Source organism: Mus caroli, unplaced genomic scaffold (assembly GCF_978045245.1).
Source record: "Mus caroli unplaced genomic scaffold, Mus_caroli_1 scaffold_4, whole genome shotgun sequence".
Taxonomy (NCBI): Eukaryota; Metazoa; Chordata; class Mammalia; order Rodentia; family Muridae; genus Mus; species Mus caroli.
The window spans coordinates 125,610,848-125,628,977 of NW_028227259.1; the positions used below are offsets into that span (position 1 = coordinate 125,610,848).

The 18,130-nt window shown below is 46.0% G+C and overlaps 1 protein-coding gene across 1 annotated transcript in view; it reads left to right on the top strand.

The window, feature by feature from the left end:
* The window catches only part of Naa25 (N-alpha-acetyltransferase 25, NatB auxiliary subunit), a 46,095-nt gene that overhangs the window by 8,331 nt on the left and 19,634 nt on the right, over nucleotides 1-18,130 (top strand). The window contains exons 2-11 of the mRNA XM_021161999.3: nucleotides 1,599-1,684; nucleotides 2,593-2,731; nucleotides 3,477-3,595; nucleotides 9,046-9,120; nucleotides 10,480-10,587; nucleotides 10,797-10,875; nucleotides 12,319-12,430; nucleotides 12,822-12,911; nucleotides 15,776-15,945; nucleotides 16,657-16,769. Of these exons, the coding sequence (XP_021017658.1) occupies nucleotides 1,599-1,684; nucleotides 2,593-2,731; nucleotides 3,477-3,595; nucleotides 9,046-9,120; nucleotides 10,480-10,587; nucleotides 10,797-10,875; nucleotides 12,319-12,430; nucleotides 12,822-12,911; nucleotides 15,776-15,945; nucleotides 16,657-16,769 (1,091 nt within the window). The remainder of the gene's footprint in view (nucleotides 1-1,598; nucleotides 1,685-2,592; nucleotides 2,732-3,476; nucleotides 3,596-9,045; nucleotides 9,121-10,479; nucleotides 10,588-10,796; nucleotides 10,876-12,318; nucleotides 12,431-12,821; nucleotides 12,912-15,775; nucleotides 15,946-16,656; nucleotides 16,770-18,130) is intronic.

The window sequence follows — 18,130 nt, forward strand, 5'->3', positions numbered from 1 at the left end:
AGCACTGAGTGCTCTTCCAGAGGTCCTGAGTTCAGTTCCCAGCAACCACATGGTGGCTCACAACCATCTGTAATGAGATCCAAAGCCCTCTTCTGGTGTGTCTGAAGAGAGCGACAATGTACTCACATACATAAAATAAATCTATTTAAAAAAAGAATTCCCGTGTCTCATATGCTAAACATGTGTGACTGCACAGGGGTGGTTGGGTACCTGTGTGAGGCCGTGGGACACCCGACTGTGGTAGTCATATCAAAAGTGTCGTGGCATACACCTTCACACACAATAAGCATTGGTTTTAAATGGGCAGAGAGCCCGGGTTCCTCACAGCAGAACCTCGTTTGGGTTTTGGCAGGTGTACTCGCACCCTGCCGGCTTCCTTTCTCCTCCCCGAGGCTTTGGGTAAAATGACCGTTATGGTTTTTTTCACTGTATTAGAGTGAGAAATAAATTAGGGGCAAAATAAACACTTGATGTTTTATTGAAGGAGCTTTGAGGCCTGTGAGTTAAAAAAGTAATTCTTACTGTGTGCTGTGCACTGCACACCTGAGGTTAGAAGGCCACTTCGGGAGTTGATTGTCTCCTACCATGCCGGTCCTCAGGTTCTAACTTGGGTAATCCAGCTCAGTGGTGTGTGCCTTCACCTGCTCAGCCATCTTGCTGGCCCCAAGGATTCCTTTAAAAACAAAACAGTAAGTGGGACTGGAGAGATGGCTCAGTGGTTAAGACTACTGGATGCTCTTTCAGAGGTCCTAAGTTTAGTTCCCAGTAGCCATATGGTGGCTCACAGCCATCCCTCTATCATGGGGTCCGATGGCATCTCTGGCATGCAGGTGTACATGCAGACAGTACTCATACTAAAAAATAATATTGTAAAAAAAGATTTTAAAAACTCCAGCTTTATTGCTTAAAGATATTTTAACTTTTAACCATTCACTGTTTTCCCAGAGATTGAAAAAGAAAAATCAGGGGGCTGGATGGCTCGGTGGTTAAGAGCACTTGTTCTTCCAGAGGACCCAGGTTCGGTTCCCAGCTCCTACATGGATTCTCACAACCACCGTAATTCCAATTTCAGGGGAATCTAATGCTTTCTTCTGACCTCCTCTGGCACAGCATACACATGGTAGACAGACAGACAGATAGACAGACATGCAGGCAAAACACCCATACACATGAAATAAGTAAAATCTCCAAAAAAACAAAACAAAACAAAAAAAAAACCCACCAGGAAGGGAAGAGAGAACTTGGTGACTGTGAGCTACCACATGGATGCTGGGAATTAAACTCAGGTCATCTGCATGAGTTGCAAGCTCCTGCCGCAGAGCCATCTCTCCAGCCTGTCTTTGCTTTTTAACAGAGAAGTTTAATTAGTGCCTGCTAGGGTGGTGCCAAGCAGCAACCGAAGAAGCCATCATCAGAAGAAGAGTTTGTGGGGGCCTCGAACTCAGAGACGAGTGCAGGGATTACAGTTGTGAGCTGCCACGCCCAGCTTCAGGCCTAATGTTTAAATAAACAGTTAAGGTGCTCTCTGAAGACTGAGCAAGCTGTGTTTCCTGTGTTTAATGCCGAGGGATTATGATGACTCATTTTTTTCCCCATAGATTATCTTGATAACGGAAATAATAAAATGGCGATTCAGCAAGCTGATAAACTGTTGAAGAAACACAAAGATCTTCACTGTGCAAAGGTAACTACACTTGCCCTGTAGTTGCTCATATTTGTGCCCATATTGTACATATTTTTTGAGGCAGGGTCTCTAAATAGCTCAGGTTACCCTGCTGTGTTGGCCAGACTGACCTCAGACTTAGAGAGAGCCACTTTCTACTGCCTTCCGGGGGTTGGCATCAGAAACCTGTGCTGTGGTGCCCAGTTGTGAGTTGTATTTGTAATTTTTTTATTTCTCCTTTTGTTTGTTTGCACATGGATTTTGGTGCACATGTGAGTACATGTAGAGGCACAGGTGACATTTTAAAGATTTTATACCCTGGCAGTGTGGCACATGCCTTTAATCCCAGAACTTGGAAGGCAGAGGCAGGTGGATTTCTGAGTTCGAGGTCAGCCTGGTCTACAGAGTGAGTTCCAGGACAGCCAGGGCTACACAGAGAAACCCTGTCTCTCAAAAAATCAAAAACAAACAAAAGTTTTATTATGTGTGTGTTTGTGTGTATATCACCCCCCCGGCCATGGAGACGGGAATGGGCATCAGGTCACCTAGAGCTGGAGTTACAGATGTTGTGAGCTGCCTGACCTGAGTGCTGGAATCCAAAGTTTGCTCGTCATTATAGACCCGCAAGTGCTTTTAACTATGGATCCACTTCCTCAGCCAAACCTGTTTATTTATTTTGAATCAGAGTCACACAGGTCTGGAATGTGCCAACTAGGCTAGGCTGGCTGGCAATGAGATCGCTTGCCTCTGCCTTCCCAGCACTGGGTTAGGAGCACACGGTGGACATCTGGCTCAGCAGTAGTGCTTTAGGGAGCACTTTGCTGGGCTCGCCCTTTGCCCTCTAGCCCCCCCCTGGCTTCACTGTGGCCCAGGTGCAGGACCAGGGCTCGTCCTTTCACCTTAGCTTTTCTTTCTTTCTCTTGTGTCAGGTTCTCAAGGCCATTGGTTTACAGAGAACTGGCAAGCAGGAAGAAGCCTTCACCTTGGCTCAGGAGGTGGCTGCCCTTGAGCCCACAGATGACAACTCCCTGCAGGCCCTGACGATCCTCTACCGAGAGATGCACCGGCGTAAGTGACTTTCCTTAGCACCCCTGACTTTGAAGATGACAGTAGAGATGAATGTGTCAGTTGTGGCCAGAATAGCCTTGACTTCAGTCCATAGCCATGCAGACCTTACCTTCCTACTGAAGGCTGGGGTCACAGGTGTGGTATGAGTTAGTAAATAGATATGAAGGCCTTCGCTTTCCATGGGAGCTTAACATAGCAGAAGAGACGGTGATCAAATCGAGGTGGAGAACTAGACAGGGCAGGCCTGCAGAGGAGACTGATTGAGCCAGTTACTTCAGTGGGTCTAACTGAGGGAAGAGAGCACAGGGGAGTCTGGGCTCTGGGAGAAGCATGAAAGCCTAGGACATGACATCACAGGGGACCCTGGGAAGCGACAGTTGGTGTCACTGCACGGTGAAGGCCTGGAAGTACAGGACAGTGCTCAGATGGGACAGTGCCTCCTCTTTTAGTGGCAGGAGGAGCCCTTAACAAGCCAGCACTCTTAACCCATGGGTCAAGACCCTTTTGGGGTCAAATATCAGATATCCCAAATTCTAGATATTTATATTACAGTTCATAACAGTAACAAGATTATAGTTCAGAAGTAGCAATGAAGTGATTTTATGGTTGGGGGTCCCCACAACATGAGGAAAGTCTCTCAGCATTAGGAAGGTTGAGAACTGCTGATTTAACCAGACAGGACAATGAAGGGCATTAGGACTTTTCTCACGGAGGCATAATTGAATCCTGCTTCTCTTCCTCTTAGCGGAGTTAGTCACAAAGCTCTATGAGGCGGCTGTGAAGAAAGTTCCCAACAGCGAGGAGTACCACTCTCACCTCTTCATGGCCTATGCCAGAGTGGGCGAGTACAAGAAGATGCAGCAGGTAACCACACCCAGACGTGGTATGGCATCAAGTTCAGCCAGTTACATCATATTGTTCAGGGTTTTGAAAGGCTTTACTTGGAGAAGTGAGCCTCTGGCTGGCTGCAGGTGTGTTTGCTTTGCTTTAGTGTCAGCTCCAGATTGCTCTCCTGGGTGACATTGCTGTTCAAGTTCCAGAAAATGAATGGGCAGAAGTCTCAGAGCACAGTGACAGACAGACAGACAGACAGGGTTCTAAAGTTAAGTTTATATCCATCCAGTTAATTAAGCTGTTTTAGCTTTCTGAGAGCTTAATAAATTCACCAGGGGAGAAGTACCCATGGCTGAAGTTTTTCATTCTTGATTGCCAGAGGTGGATTATTTCTAGTGATCTTATTTTAGGAATTTTTTTTTTTTTTTTTTTTAGTTTTTCAAGACAGGGTTTCTCTGTGTAGCCCTGGTTGTCCTGGAACTCACTTTGTAGACCAGCCTGGCCTCGAACTCAGAGATCCACTTACCTCTGCCTCCCTAAGTGCTGGGATTAAAAGCGTGCTCCACCACTCCTGGCGAGGAATTCTTTGTGTACATTTGATGAAGTCTTTTTTGGGCACAGGTTTGAACTGGCTTCTGAATAAAGCTGATATTCTAGAAAAATGAAACCTGTGTTCTGAAGCGAAGTAGCTATGTTATGCTAATATTTATGTATTACTGTTTCGGGGGTTGGCGTGTTAAACCAGGGAATGCATGCTGGCTATGTTCTCAGACCTTTAGAAATTGCATTGGGGCCTGGAGAGATGGCTCAGCGGTTAAGAGCACTGAGTGCTCTTCCAGAGGTCCTGAGTTCAATTCCCAGCAACCACATGGTGGCTCACAACCATCTGTACTGGGATCTGATGCCCTCTTCTGGTGTGTCTGAAGACAGCTACAGTGTACTTACGTACAATCAATCAATCAATCAATAAATACTTAAAAAAAAGAAATTGTGTTAGGGCTGGGGATGTGGCTCAGTCAGTGAAGTGCTTGCCTGGTGTGCACAAAGCTCTTGGTCCAGCAGAGGATGAGCTGGTGTGGTCGTGCGCGCCTGTGATCCCAGCACTCTAGAGGTGAAGGCAAGATAGAGCGCCAGCTTGTACTAGAGAAAGACCCTTTCTTGCCCAAGAAGACCTTCAACTTGATATACTCCTGCCTCCAACTTCCTGAGTAGCTGGGATTGTAAGTGTGTGTTACAAAGGTTCTGTTTCTGCCTGCTGAGTGCTGGGTAGGTGTGTATGACACACCTCTTTTTAAATTTGAGTTTTTGTTTTAACTTGTTCTTTGCCGTAGTATCACATTGTAGCAATAGGAAGTCAGGTAGGGTAAAGAAACTGAAGTAGTACAATCCTCCCTCAGGGTCAATGTGTATATTCCTATAAATTTTTCCAGTATAAGAATTTTTTGTAGTTTTTTTCTGTTCTTCCAGAAGACACAGCTTTAGTTCCCAACACATGGTATTTCACAACCATTTATAACTGCAGGTCCAGGGGGTCTGACCCCCTATTCTTATCTCCTTGGGCATTTTTATTTATCTGTGTGTCTGTGTGGGTATATGCACATGAGTGCTAATTTCCTCTGAAACCAAAGGCCTTAGCTCCCTTGGAACTGAAATGGAGGAGATGCTGGGCCTCCTGATGTGGGTGCTGGGGCTTGTACGCCTGAAGGAGGAGCATATATTGTTAGCTGATGAGCAGTCGCTCCAGCCCTGTCTATGGCTTCCCTTTAGTATGGAATGGAAATAGTCTTTAATTAGCAGCAGTAACACATACATACACATTTTTCTCCCCGTGATTTTTTTTGAGAGCAGATTTCATTTCCCAGGCTGACCTCCGGCTTGCTGTGTAGTCAAGTGTCCCCGAAGGGCTGCTGCTCCTGCCTCCACCTGTCAGGTGCTGGGACTGCATTCCAGCTGCACTGTGTTGGACCCGGTCTGTATGGATCCCAGCACAGTTTCTTCTGGGTATATTTCCTTTAAGGCTGTTAGACACATGTCTGTAGCATAGCACTAATGGAGTTAAGGTTCTTCTCAATGGGAAAGGCCTCCAGAACCTCCAGATAATACTGCATATTCATTGTTGATTTAGGCTGTGTCACAAACTCCTCCCTCCCTAAAGTCTTCACAGTGAAGGTTCTAGCCCCAAGTGTGAAACATGGTGACGAGAAGTAAGAAGTAAGGCTCCACTTGCACACTTAGTTCTTTAAAGGTCTGTATTTATTTACTTAGAGATAGGGTCTCAGTGTTGCTCTCAGTGTGCTAGAACTCACTCTGCAGCCCAGGCTGGCCTCGAACTCAGAAATCCGCCTGCCTCTGCCTCCCAAGTGCTGGGATTAAAGGTGTGCGCTACCACTGCCCGGCAATTTTTATATTTATAGTAATCAAGATGTCTTAATTTCTCTTATAAATTTCCCTTAAATTATATATAAAACTGGCTTTCTAACAGTCTTCACCATTCCTCTAGAGTGCATATGCCCTAATGTTAGGCATGGGAGCTCCTTGCTATCTGCCTCACACTGGGTGTCTGCTGTCTCCTGCCTGCCCTGGTTCTCCTTCCAATGTGCATCAGGGCCTCTGTCCACCATGCTCTATCCTGGTGCAGTTTCCCTCACCTCTTTGGTTTCCTTGCCTCTTTGCAGTCCTGTAAAGACACAGACTTATAAATATAATTTTTCCATCTCTTTTAGATTCTTTTTTGAAGACTTTACAGGCAAAATAGTTGTGTTTCTTCCCCATGAAATTGTTTTCTTTCCTTACATTTTTGCTGCTGAGATTGAACGTAGGGCTTTGCAAATACTGGGCATGTACTCTTCCTACAATGCCTAGCTTTTGGCTTCTCTTTCTTTGGTAATTCTAGAGATTGGATCCAGGGCTTTCTGGTTGTTAGACCAGTGTTCTGCTAAGCTGTCTCCAGCCTTCTTGGTCTATCAGAAAGACAGCTCTTAACCACTGAGCCATGTCTCCAGCCCCATGACTCGGTTTCCCTGATTTTGTTGAGACTAAGTTTCCCTCCTGAGAACTGGTTGACTTTCTCACCTGCTTGTGTATCATAAATATCTTCAGCCTGGTCTAAAGCTTTGCTTTGTCCTGTGAGGTCCATCTGAGATGGTATTTTCCAGGGCATTTCATTGTAATACTTCCCCATTTTCTCTTAAAGAGGGGAGGACAGCCTGTGTATCTCGCCTTTCTTGGAATCACCTAGCATGTGTTTTATCTGTACATTGTTACTTTCATTAAGTGTATGTACTTGCTTGTGTATGCTTATGCTCATGTAGGTACAGGAGGCATCAGATCCCCTGCACTGGAGGAACTGTGCCCTGCCTGACATGGTTGTTGGGATCAAACTCAGGCCTTCTGGAAGAGCAGTGCATGCTCTTAACCTGAACCATCTCTCCAGCTCCTTTTATGTTTATTTATCTGTGTGTGTGTGTTGCTGCGTGCTGCATGTATGTCTGTGAACAGATTCCATAATCATTTCCTATGATTATGAAAGGTTGTAAGCAGCCGTGTGGGTGCTGGAAACCAAACCTGGGTCTTCTGGAAGAGCGGCCAGTGCTCATAATGGCTGAGTCATCTGTCCAGCCCTATGGTATGCAGTCTTAGTCCCTGAGCTGTATACTTTTTTGTTGCTGGCTGAGTAAATTTTAACTTGTTGGGTGTGTTGTGCACCTGGGAGATGAGTTCAGGAGAATCAAGAGTGTGGAGTTTTTCTCAGCTCCACAGCAAGCTTCGGCTGCATGATAAGCTGGGCCCGGAGAAGAATCTAGGGATTGATAGATAACTTAGTTGGCAAAATGCTTGCAGTGTACACATGAGGCCTGAGTTTGATTTCCAGTACTCAGGTTCAGAATAAAACAAAACACCCATCACTGTGGTAGCTTGCTCCTAACCCCAGTGCCGAGGAGGGAGATAGTCCTTGGTGCTTTCAGGCTAGTCAACCCAGCTTATGACAAGCCCCAGTCCCTGTGAGGACACAGTCTCAAAAAGCAAGGTGGGCAGCTCCTAAGGAATGAGCCCGATGTTGCCCACTGGCCTCTACATATGCACACTTCTGCCCTTATCTGCATGGTCACACACCATCCCCGCATGAAGAATCGTTTGTGTAGTTTACATTTTGCCTTCTCTCCTTTGTGCTGGATTTTGCTCATACCTGGCAAGGGTTCTTTTCTTTGAGTTTTAAGGGATTTGTGGACAGCAATTTATTTAATCTCAAGTATGCTTGACTCATTCTAGTTACCTCTGTTTCTGTGCACCAGCTCCGAAGTGTGGGAATGTTGTATAAACACAACAAAGGGGTTAATTTTTCCATTTAGTTTTTGTTGTTGGTGGTGGTTTGTTTGTTTGTTTTTGGTTTTTCAAGGCAGGGGTTCTCTGTGTGGCCCTGGCTGTTCTGGAACTCACTCTGTAGACCAGGCTGGCCTCGAACTCAGAAATCCGCCTGCCTCTGCCTCCCGAGTGCTGGGATTAAAGGTGTGCCCCACAACTGCCTGGCCCCGTTGTTTTTTTTAAGTAGAGTCTTAAGTAGCACGCTTATTCTGTAGCTAAGGAGACCTTAAAATTATTGTCTTGGCCTTGAACTTTTTTTTTTTTTTAAGAGTTATTTATTAGAGGGCATCAGACCCCATTACAGATGGTTGTGAGCCACCATATGGCTGCTGGGAATTGAACTTAGGACTTCTGGAAGAGCAGTCATTAGTGGTGCTCTTACACTCAGTCATCTCTCTATTCTGGCCTTGATCCTCTGTCTCTGCATCTCAGGTTCTGGGAGGCTTGCTCATTCCAGGCTTGCCTCACCGTGCCTGGTTGATGGGCTTGGCTGTAACTATTGGTAGCTTGGAAGGAACTAAAAACTTGAGCTCAGCCTCTATCTGGCTTACCTTCTTTGCTGTGTTTGCTTCAATGTTGACTTCAGTGAGGGTTGCTGCTGTGGCTTGTTTGCTCTGACAGAGCCTCAGCCCAAGTTGGCTTCAAATTCCCTACACAGCTGACTATGATCTTGCCCTGCCTCTGTCTCCCAAGTACCTGAGACTAGCAGCATTTGTCCATGAGCCTGTGTCTGGTTGTGCAGTGTTGGGCATTGAACCTGGGGCTTTATGCATGGTGGGCAAACACTGCCAACTGAATTCCACCCACAGCCTGAAGATCACATCAACTGACACAGTCAGGTTCTGTGGGTTTTGGTGGTCTTCCTAGGACTATTTTGGGATGAGTTTTGGACTTGCCCTTTAGAACAAGGGTTCAAAGGTTGAGCTGTCACTTGGCATTTATTTCCTTGTGTTTCTGTTATGAGGAGGTTACTGGGTACTGCCACCAACTGGGGTACGTAACTGTGTTGCTGGTCTCCTCGGGAATGTGCCGCACATTCAGATTTATTTCTGTTTTCTTCCCAGTTTATTCGTCGTTCTCCAGTTGATGTTTTCTAAATCAAGCTCTCTGTCTTTCAGGCTGGCATGGCTCTGTATAAGATTGTCCCCAAAAACCCTTACTACTTTTGGTCGGTGATGAGCTTGATCATGCAAGTAAGTATTCAGCTCAGGGTGGGGTCCAGGCCTGTCTTTACCATCATTGTTTGTAATGAACTTTGAATTTGAGTAACACATTGTACCAGTGTCAGGAGGGTCTTTACAAATCACCTGTTGGTAGTGTTTGGTAGTCTCTGTTTAATTTGTATTGTATGTGCCTAGATATTTTTCCTGTACCATGTGTGAGCCTGGTGGCTGCTGGAGCTAGAAGTGGGGATCTCATCCCCTGGAGCTGGAGTGACAGACATTTGTGAGCCACCATGTGGGTGCTGGGATCAAACCCAGGTCCTCTGGAAGAGCAGCTGGCTCTCTTGACCACTGAGACAGTTTTTCAACTTCCTTTATTTAGTGTTTCTGTCTTGCTTTGAGGCAGAGTATCTCCTTGTACTTGCTATGTAACCTAGGTGACCTCAAACTCAAGCTCCTGCTGCTTCCCCGTCTTGATTTTGGGGTGGCCACGATGCCTAGTTGCTGGGATTCTCTCAGTTATTCATCAGTTCATCCCAGGCTGCCTCCCAATTCAGTATGTGACAGTGGAGGACTACAGATGTGCAGCCCCACAGCTGGCTTGTGTCTGTTACTTCTGAGCCTCAGTTTCCTGTTTTACAGAACGGGACATGTGTGTGAATCACAGTGAGCCCCTGTGAGGAGAAAGGGGGTGGGTGGCTGTGGCCAAGATAACCCGTAATAGACTTGGGTATGGTGACACACACCTGGGACCCCCAGCACAGCAGGAGGGTCTGGAGTTTGAGGTAGAACTAGGGTTCAAGTGAGACTGTGTCTGAGAAGACAAAAAACGGCCTGACAGACCATGGTCCGGAGTCAGAATGACTTTCACGTTTGTGGGGCTTCAGCACATACCATCCAGCTACTAGGGGAGTGAATCACCTTCTCCTAGTTTCTTTATCTGCAAAGTGAATGTGCATTTAACTTGTAAGGTTGTTTCCTCAGGGTAATGAGCCCTGAGCAGAATCTGCACTGCAGGGTTAACAGTGGTCCTGGCTTTAAAATGGCAGCTATACAGTAATTCTTCTAGCTGTGGAACGGCTTCCTTCTTGGTACTTGGGAAATGTATGTCATACCCAGCGGACACTCATCCCTTTTTGAATGGTTGTAGATGAATGTCAGATTAGCCTGTCAAAGCTCTAGGTCTTAGAGTGGAAGCTGGGATTGTAGGATTTGTGGGATGCAAAGGTAGCTACTATGTAGCGTATCCAAGTGGTGGATCCAGATTAAACCGGATATGTACTCAGTAAACAGGACAGAGTCACAGGGCACAATGGTTCTCTGCATGGTGACATGATCAGAGCAAGCAGGAGAGAGATCAAAGCAAAACCCGTATCTTTCCTCTCACAGTCTATATCTGCACGGGATGAAAACCTCTCCAAAACCATGTTTCTGCCCCTGGCGGAGAGAATGGTAGAGAAGATGGTGAAGGAGGACAAGATAGAGGCTGAAGCTGAGGTGAGTACACCGTCCTCCATTCCCCAGTGTCTGCTGCTTAGCTGTGACCCCATAGGGGCCTCCGGTAGACAGTACTGGGCAGCCTCAGCTCAGGCACAGTGAAGCCAAGCTATCTCTAGCAAGTGCCCCCGCCAGGGTTTGTGTGCAAAGGGAAGTCTTGCCATGGTTCTGAACGTTAAATAATTGTAACTGTTTGTGTCTTCTGCAAGGTTGAACTTTATTACATGATCCTGGAGCGCTTGGGAAAGTACCAGGAAGCCCTGGATGTCATTAGAGGAAAATTAGGAGGTAATTTATAAAGTTTTCTATTTTGTCTTTAATTTGAAAATGAAAATTGGGGCTGGTGATATGGCTCAGCGGGTAAGAGCACCGATTGCTCTTCCTCCGAAGATCCTGAGTTCAAATCCCAGCAACCACATGGTGGCTCACAACCACCCATAATGAGATCTGACTCCCTTTTCTGGGGTGTCTGAAGACAGCTACAGTGTACTTACATATAGTAAATAAATACATCATTAAAAAAAATAAAAGCAAAAAGGTTTCTGGCATAATTAGAAGCCAGAGAGATGGTGTTTGTTGGTGGTATAAAGAAAAACAATTTGAAAATGAAAATTATTTGTGGTTAAAAAAAAAATGCTGGGCATGGTGGTGCACGCCTTTAATCCCAGCACTTGGGGGGCAGAGGCAGGTGGATTTCTGAGTTCAAGGCCAGCCTGGTCTACAAAGTGAGTTCCAGGACAGCCAGGGCTACACAGAGAAACCCTGTCTCGAAAAACCAAAAAAGAGAAAAAAAATCCCATGTAGCTCCGGCTGGCCTCAGATAGTAACCCTTTGCCTCAGTCTCCTAAGTATTGGAATTACAGGCCAGAGTTATTAGTCCTGGCAAAGCTATCCTTTTTGGATTTTGGAGACAGAGTCTTGTGCAAGTAGGTCTGACAGGTCTGGAATTGATTATATGGGTCACAATAGCCTCCAGCCTACCCTGGCTGCTGTCTTGTGAGCTTCCAGATAGGCATTGACCGTCACACCTGCGCCAAATTATCTTATTATTTCCTAAAAGGGAGTTTCTCTGTCTTTCAAACATTTTACTTCTACATGATGTGTGTTTTGTCTGAATGCATGTCTGCATCATGAGTGTATAGTTACCACGTAGGCCAGAAGAGAGCATCCGATTCCCTAGAACTGGAGTTAGTCACAGTAGTGATGACCTGTAGTGTGGGTGCTGCGAACTGAACACTGGTCCTCTTCAAGGGCAGCCCTCTGGAATGACGTGTCATCTGCCTCCACCTTCTTTAGAGAGACGCAGGTCTGTCTCTGTTTTGAGCTACATTGATGATGTACTTGCTACATCTCTACCTTTAAACTCTTCTAAGCAGTTTTTGACTTCTGCTTTAAAACCTCATCATTCTTAACTCATTTCAGTTTAATCCTCATCAGTGCTTCAGAGATGTGTCACTTGAGCCTCCCAGTCCTGATTGAGTACACACACACACACACACACACACACACACACCCCGAAGCCCAGTATGAATCATCAATAATTACCAAAATTCCTTGCCAGAGAGTAGTTTTGTATTAGGAAGCTGGTTTTGTAGGATAGTAAGTAGTATGTGTTCTGCAGTGAGTTTATTTTCTCGCAGGAGCAGGGTAACGCAATGTTGTCTTTCCTATGATTGGATTTTATTCTGAGACATGAAACCAACCCACCACCTTTTATATTTTTGATTTTAGAGAAGTTGACAAGTGAAATTCAGAGTCGGGAAAACAAATGCATGGCCATGTACAAGAAGCTGAGCAAGTGGCCGGAGTGCAACGCCCTTTCCCGACGCCTCCTGCTGAAAAAGTGAGTCGGTGCCACTGCTCGAGAGCCATGAGCCTGTGAAGGCTTCTGGGCTTCTAGACTGATGCTGGCGTGGGTCGTGAGAGGTGATTTATTTTGGGGTAAGGTTTAACGGTGCCTTGGCAGTGATGGCTGAGTTGGGTCTTGAGGATGAGCACTGTATCACACTGGCCTCCACCCCAGCCTCTACTTAGAGTTCACCGGGAAGTGTTTCATTAGGTTTTTGACTATCTTGAAAAGCCTCAGCCTCTCACAGTCTCTGCATTGCCTTCTTGGGGGGCGGGGGAGGGTACATGGAAGGCATGATTAGAAATTCAGTTGCAGTCACGGTTCCTCAGGCAGCTTTGTTTCAACGTGGGTTTAATCCTTTGTGCATCATCTGATCTGATTTTAGCTCAGATGACTGGCAGTTCTATTTGACTTATTTCGATTCTGTCTTTCGACTGATTGAGGAAGCCTGGACGCCGCCTGCTGAGGGGGAACAGTAAGTGGTCACCCTTCTCACTTTCATAGCTTCATGTTTTTATTTTTCTTTAAGTAAGGAGTGATATATATGCTGCATAGTTTATTGTATTTTAGGAGTCATTTATTCTACTAGCGTTTGTGTGCATATATATATATATATATGCACCATGTTATGCCTGGTGTTCAAGGATGCCAGAAGAGGACATTGGATCTTTTGAAATGAGAGTTGTTGACAGGCGTGAACTAGTATGTGGGTGCTGGGAACTGAACCCCTGTAAGAGCAACCAGTGCTCGTAACTGCTGAGCTATCTCTCCCGCCCACACATTATATTTTAGAGGGGTTGGTTTGGTCAGCTTTCATTGAATGACACCTTGGGTGGAGTTTCTTTCTTTCTTTCTTTCTTTTTTTTTTTAAAGATTATTTATTTATTTATTTATTTATTATATCTAAGTACACTGTAGTTGTCTTCAGACATTCCAGAGAGGGAGTCAGATCTCGTTACGGATGGTTGTGAGCCACCATGTGGTTGCTGGGATTTGAACTCCGGACCTTCGGAAGAGCAGTCGGGTGCTCTTACCCACTGAACCATATCACCAGCCCCCTTGGGTGGAGTTTCTTAACCTGTGTTCTCAGATGGTTGTTTTCTTTGTGGAGTTCCAGTGCCTCTTTCTGTGCACTGGGAGTTGACCCTATGCCAAACCTTTGCAGCACTGAACTGTATCCCCAGCACAGAGCTGCTGTTTTGCCCTAGCCTGAGTGCTGGGATTATAGGCATGTACCAGCATGTCCGGATTATAGTGGTGCTCTGTGATGGAGCAAAAGGACTTCCTTGTGCACCAGCAATGCTTTATCTTCTAATAATACATTCCTTTCAAAATAACCTTTTTATTTTGCTGTAATAAACACATACATCCTGAAAGGCTCCTTTACTGTAATGAATGCATGCACCCTGGAAGGCTCCTTTTAGTCCCCATATGGCACTTGGTCTCACTTGACCTACCAATGTGACAAATCCTGACAGTACCTTGCTTTCCCACTTGCTCTTGTTGTTTGTTAGGTTAGCGCTGTGTGCCATTAGAGAAGGCATTCTGTTGTTGTTGTTTTGTTTTTTTGTTTTTCAAGACAGGGTTTCTCCGTATAGCCCTGGCTGTCCTGGAACTAACTCGCTCTGTAGACCAGGCTGGCCTCGACTCAGAAATCCGCCTGCCTCTGCCTCCCGAGTGCTGGGATTAAAGGCGTGCGCCACCACACCCGGCTTGAGAAAGCATTCTGATGTGTCTTCTTCCCTAAGATGCTCTTTCATAAGTGCTAGATGGAAATCTGCTTTTTTTTTTTTAAGTGGCTCAAGAGTAATCTCTCAGATATTTCATAATTCATCAATGTCTCTGCTAATGATAGTAATTGGGTTATTACAGAGTTTTTCTTTCTCCTTTTTTATAGGTAATACTAAGCAAGTTTGAATTGAATCTTTTATTTTTTCCCTAAGTAAAAGACTTATTTATGTGAGTACACAGTAGCTGTCTTCTGACACACCAGAAGAGAGCTTCAGATCCCATTACAGATGGTTGTGAGCCACCGTGTGGTTGCTGGAAATTGAACTCAGAACCTCTGGAAGAGCAGTCAGTGCTCTTTTTTTTTTTTTTTAAATATTTATTTATTTATTATATGTAAGTACACTGTAGCTGTCTTCAGACACTCCAGAAGAGGGCATCAGATTTCCTTACGGATGGTTGTGAGCCACCATGTGGTTGCTGGGATTTGAACTCAGGACCTTTGGAAGAACAGTCAGTGCTCTTAACCGCTGAGCCATCTCTCCAGCCCGCAGTCAGTGCTCTTAACTGCTGAGCCATCTCTCCAGCCCTTAAGTTGAAGCTTTAAAAAATAGTTTTTGTTTTGTTATTTTGAAAAGCTTCATAGCTGGGTGTGGTTGCACACGCCTTTAATCCCAGCACTCGGGAGGCAGAGGCAGGCGGATTTCTGAGTTCGAGGCCAGCCTGGTCTATAGAGTGAGTTCCAGGACAGCCAGGGCTACACAGAGAAACGCTGTCTCAAAAAAAACCACAAAAACAAAAAAGCTTCATTTAGCCAGGTGTTGAGCACACACCTTTAATCCTAGAAATCAGGAGTCAGAAGTAGACGCATCTCAGAATATGAAGCCAGCCTGGTCTACAGAGCTAGTTCCAGAAGAGTCAGGGGGACACAGAAATCCTGTCTGGAAAATCCAAACCAAAACAAAAGCTTTATCTTACCTGTTTGTGTGTGTGTGTACTTGTGTGCCACCACATGTGTCAGAGCAGACCTCGTGGAGTGTGTCCCTCCTCCTCTTCCTGTGGGTCCTACCATGGAGCTCAGGTGCGCAGAGCCTCCGTCAGGTGCTTTGACAGTGGTTTCTTTCCTCAGTATCCAGGACCGAGGTTAAGTGTGATTTTGTAGCTCGTTACCTATGGGATCAGGCTTTCTCACATCTGCTTGCTCTTACCTGCTGGCTCCCTGGGGCTACACCACTACCACCCAAAGCCCTGCTGGGACAGACACAAGCCCAGCCCTCTGAGCATGTGAGGCAGGTGCACATGCTGTCTTGCTAAGCCACACTTCTGGCCCTTGAGTTTTCTTTTGTGTCTTTGAGATAGGGTCTGTGTAAGTAGCTCTGACTGTCTTGGAACTCTGTTTACTGGCCTGGTTTAGAACTCACGGAGATCTGTCAGCCCAGCCTCTTCCCTCTGGTGCTGGCAGTCCTTGGCTTTTTTTGCTCAGTGTCCTGCTGCTTCCTGCAGGAGGGGCTGCAGCGTGACATATGCCGCCACTGTTCGCCTGTTGCTGCTGCTGTTCATAATAGCATACTGCTGTTTCTTAAGATCAGTCTGACTTGTGTTTCCTCCCAGCTCCTTAGAAGGGGAAGTACACTGCTCTGCAGAAGATGCTGTGAAGTTTATAGAGGACAGGATAACGGAGGCATCACAAAGCTCTCGACATGTCCGAGGCCCACACCTAGCTAAGCTGGAGCTCATCAGGCGCTTGCGGAGCCAAGGCTGTAATGATGAATACAAGCTGGGTAAGAAACCTTAGGTGGTGGTGAGCCCTGAGAAGCTGAGGCCACCCCCAAATCTTGAGTGCAGGCCTCATTATCAATATGCTTAATATGCTTATTACCTGAACATAGCTGCCAAAGATGGTTGATTTACAAGATCCATCTGCTGACCATGGTCGGCTTGGCTTTTTATATTCCTGAATGTTTAGTCCATTGGGTCCTTGCTGACCCAGTTTAAAGAGAAATTCCAGTCTCACCATTTTTAAATTTCTCAGACGGTGTGAATGTTCTCTGCTTTTGCTTTTTTAAGAATGGATCTCAGAAAATATGTAATAAAAAAATATTAAAAATTAAAAAAAAAAAAAAAAGAATGGATCTCACTCAGTAGCGCAAGCAGCCCTGGAACTCCGCCTTTCTGGTGTGAGCTCCCTCGAGTAGCTTTACTTTTTAGGAGGTGGGAGGGTGGCCTGGAGGTGCCCTGTAACTGAGGAGAACTTTAATCTGCCTCTCCCTCCTGAATGCCGGAACTACAGGTGTGCCCTCCTAACTCGTACTTTTTTCTTTTATTATAATTTTTATTTTATTTTTTGAGATGGTGCGCTGTGGTTAAAGTTGTGTGCCACTGTTTCTGGCTTCAGACAAAGTTAAAGTAAATAAAATAGATCCTTTTCCATCAAGTGTGTCACTCTAGACATTGCCTCAGTCTGTGGGTAATTGAGTGTCCTCCTCTTTAAGGTGACCCAGAAGAGTTAATGTTCCAGTATTTCAAGAAGTTCGGGGATAAGCCATGCTGCTTCACAGACCTGAAGGTGTTCGTTGACCTCTTGCCTGCCGCCCAGTGCACACAAGTACGTGGCTGGCCCTTGGTTCTGCTCGTGCCTGAAGTGTCTGCTTGCATGCTAGTTCAGGGGTGGGCAGTACAGTAACTGAGCTACGGCCATAGTGCTTGGCATTGTCACATCCTGTCAGTCAGGTCTAAAACCAGCAGAGAGCCACACTCACGACTTCTCCCTAGCAGTAGGGCTGGCTCAGATTTGTCACCTGTCAACAGGAATTTCATTTTTATTTTTCTGAGCTAGGATCACATGACCCGGGGCCCTGTATCCTCAGCCTTTTAGTGCTGAGATCCAGAGTGAGCAGTGTAGCCTGGCCAACTTCTCATCTAGAAGCTGGCACTTTGTAGCCTTGACTGCTTGTGTCCTTACCTGCAGGGCAGCCATCTACAGCCATCCATACATACCCCCTGCGCTCTAAACCACCGGCTGTTAACCTTCCCAGTGCTGCAACCCTCTAATAGAGATCCTCCTGTTGTAGTGATCCTCAACCATAAAATATCTTGTTGCTACTTTATAACTGTAATTTTGCTACTGTTATGAATTATAATGGTATACAAGATATCTGATACGTGACCCCTGTGAAAAGATTGTTCACCTCACAGAGGGGTCACAACCCTGGTTGAGAACTTCTTCGCTAGACTGTTTCATACTCAAGATGCTTAGTGCATGTTCCAGAGCTATCCTTGGAGTCCTCTGCCAACCGAAGAGCAGTGTGCCTGCAGTGGGACAGAGCACCAGGGCAGCGATAGGGCCTGGAACTTACTCACTAGTAACCAGTGAGTGCCGGAAGCCATGCTGCCCGTGCCAAGGCTGATGCTGTGTGACCTTTCACCCCACAAGGGTCGAGGGAACTGAGGGCAATGGACTGCCATGTCTTTATCCACTAGGATGCAGCACTTCAGTGAACTTGGGTGACTGTCTAGGGCACATGTGTGGCACAAGCCTTGTCCTAGATCCACTGAGAAGCCCGTTGTGTCAGTGGGGTTCTGAAAGACTCTCTCCATTGTCTTAGTGGAACTTTTCTTGGGATGCTTGTGTACAGGACTCAGACCTACATACAGCCTCTGGGATAAATTGTAAAATGCAGAAAGAGTCAGGGTTCTAGGAGCATTTGAAGGTTTACACGAGAGAGAAATAGTTGAGTGGGAAGATTGGTCTGGGAAGGCTGTATCTGAATGGCTGTCCTATAGAAGAGCAAGTAGAGCAGGGAAGACGTGGTTCAGAGAAAAAGGAAGTAGTCAGGATCCCCCAGAAGGAGAGTTTTATTTTGGAGGAAATGAAAGTGAGAGTCCAGGTGGTCATCTGGACAGATCACTCAAGCACTAGTGAGCAGGTCATGAGCTGAGCAGCAGGGGCAGTGGTCGGCAGTGGCT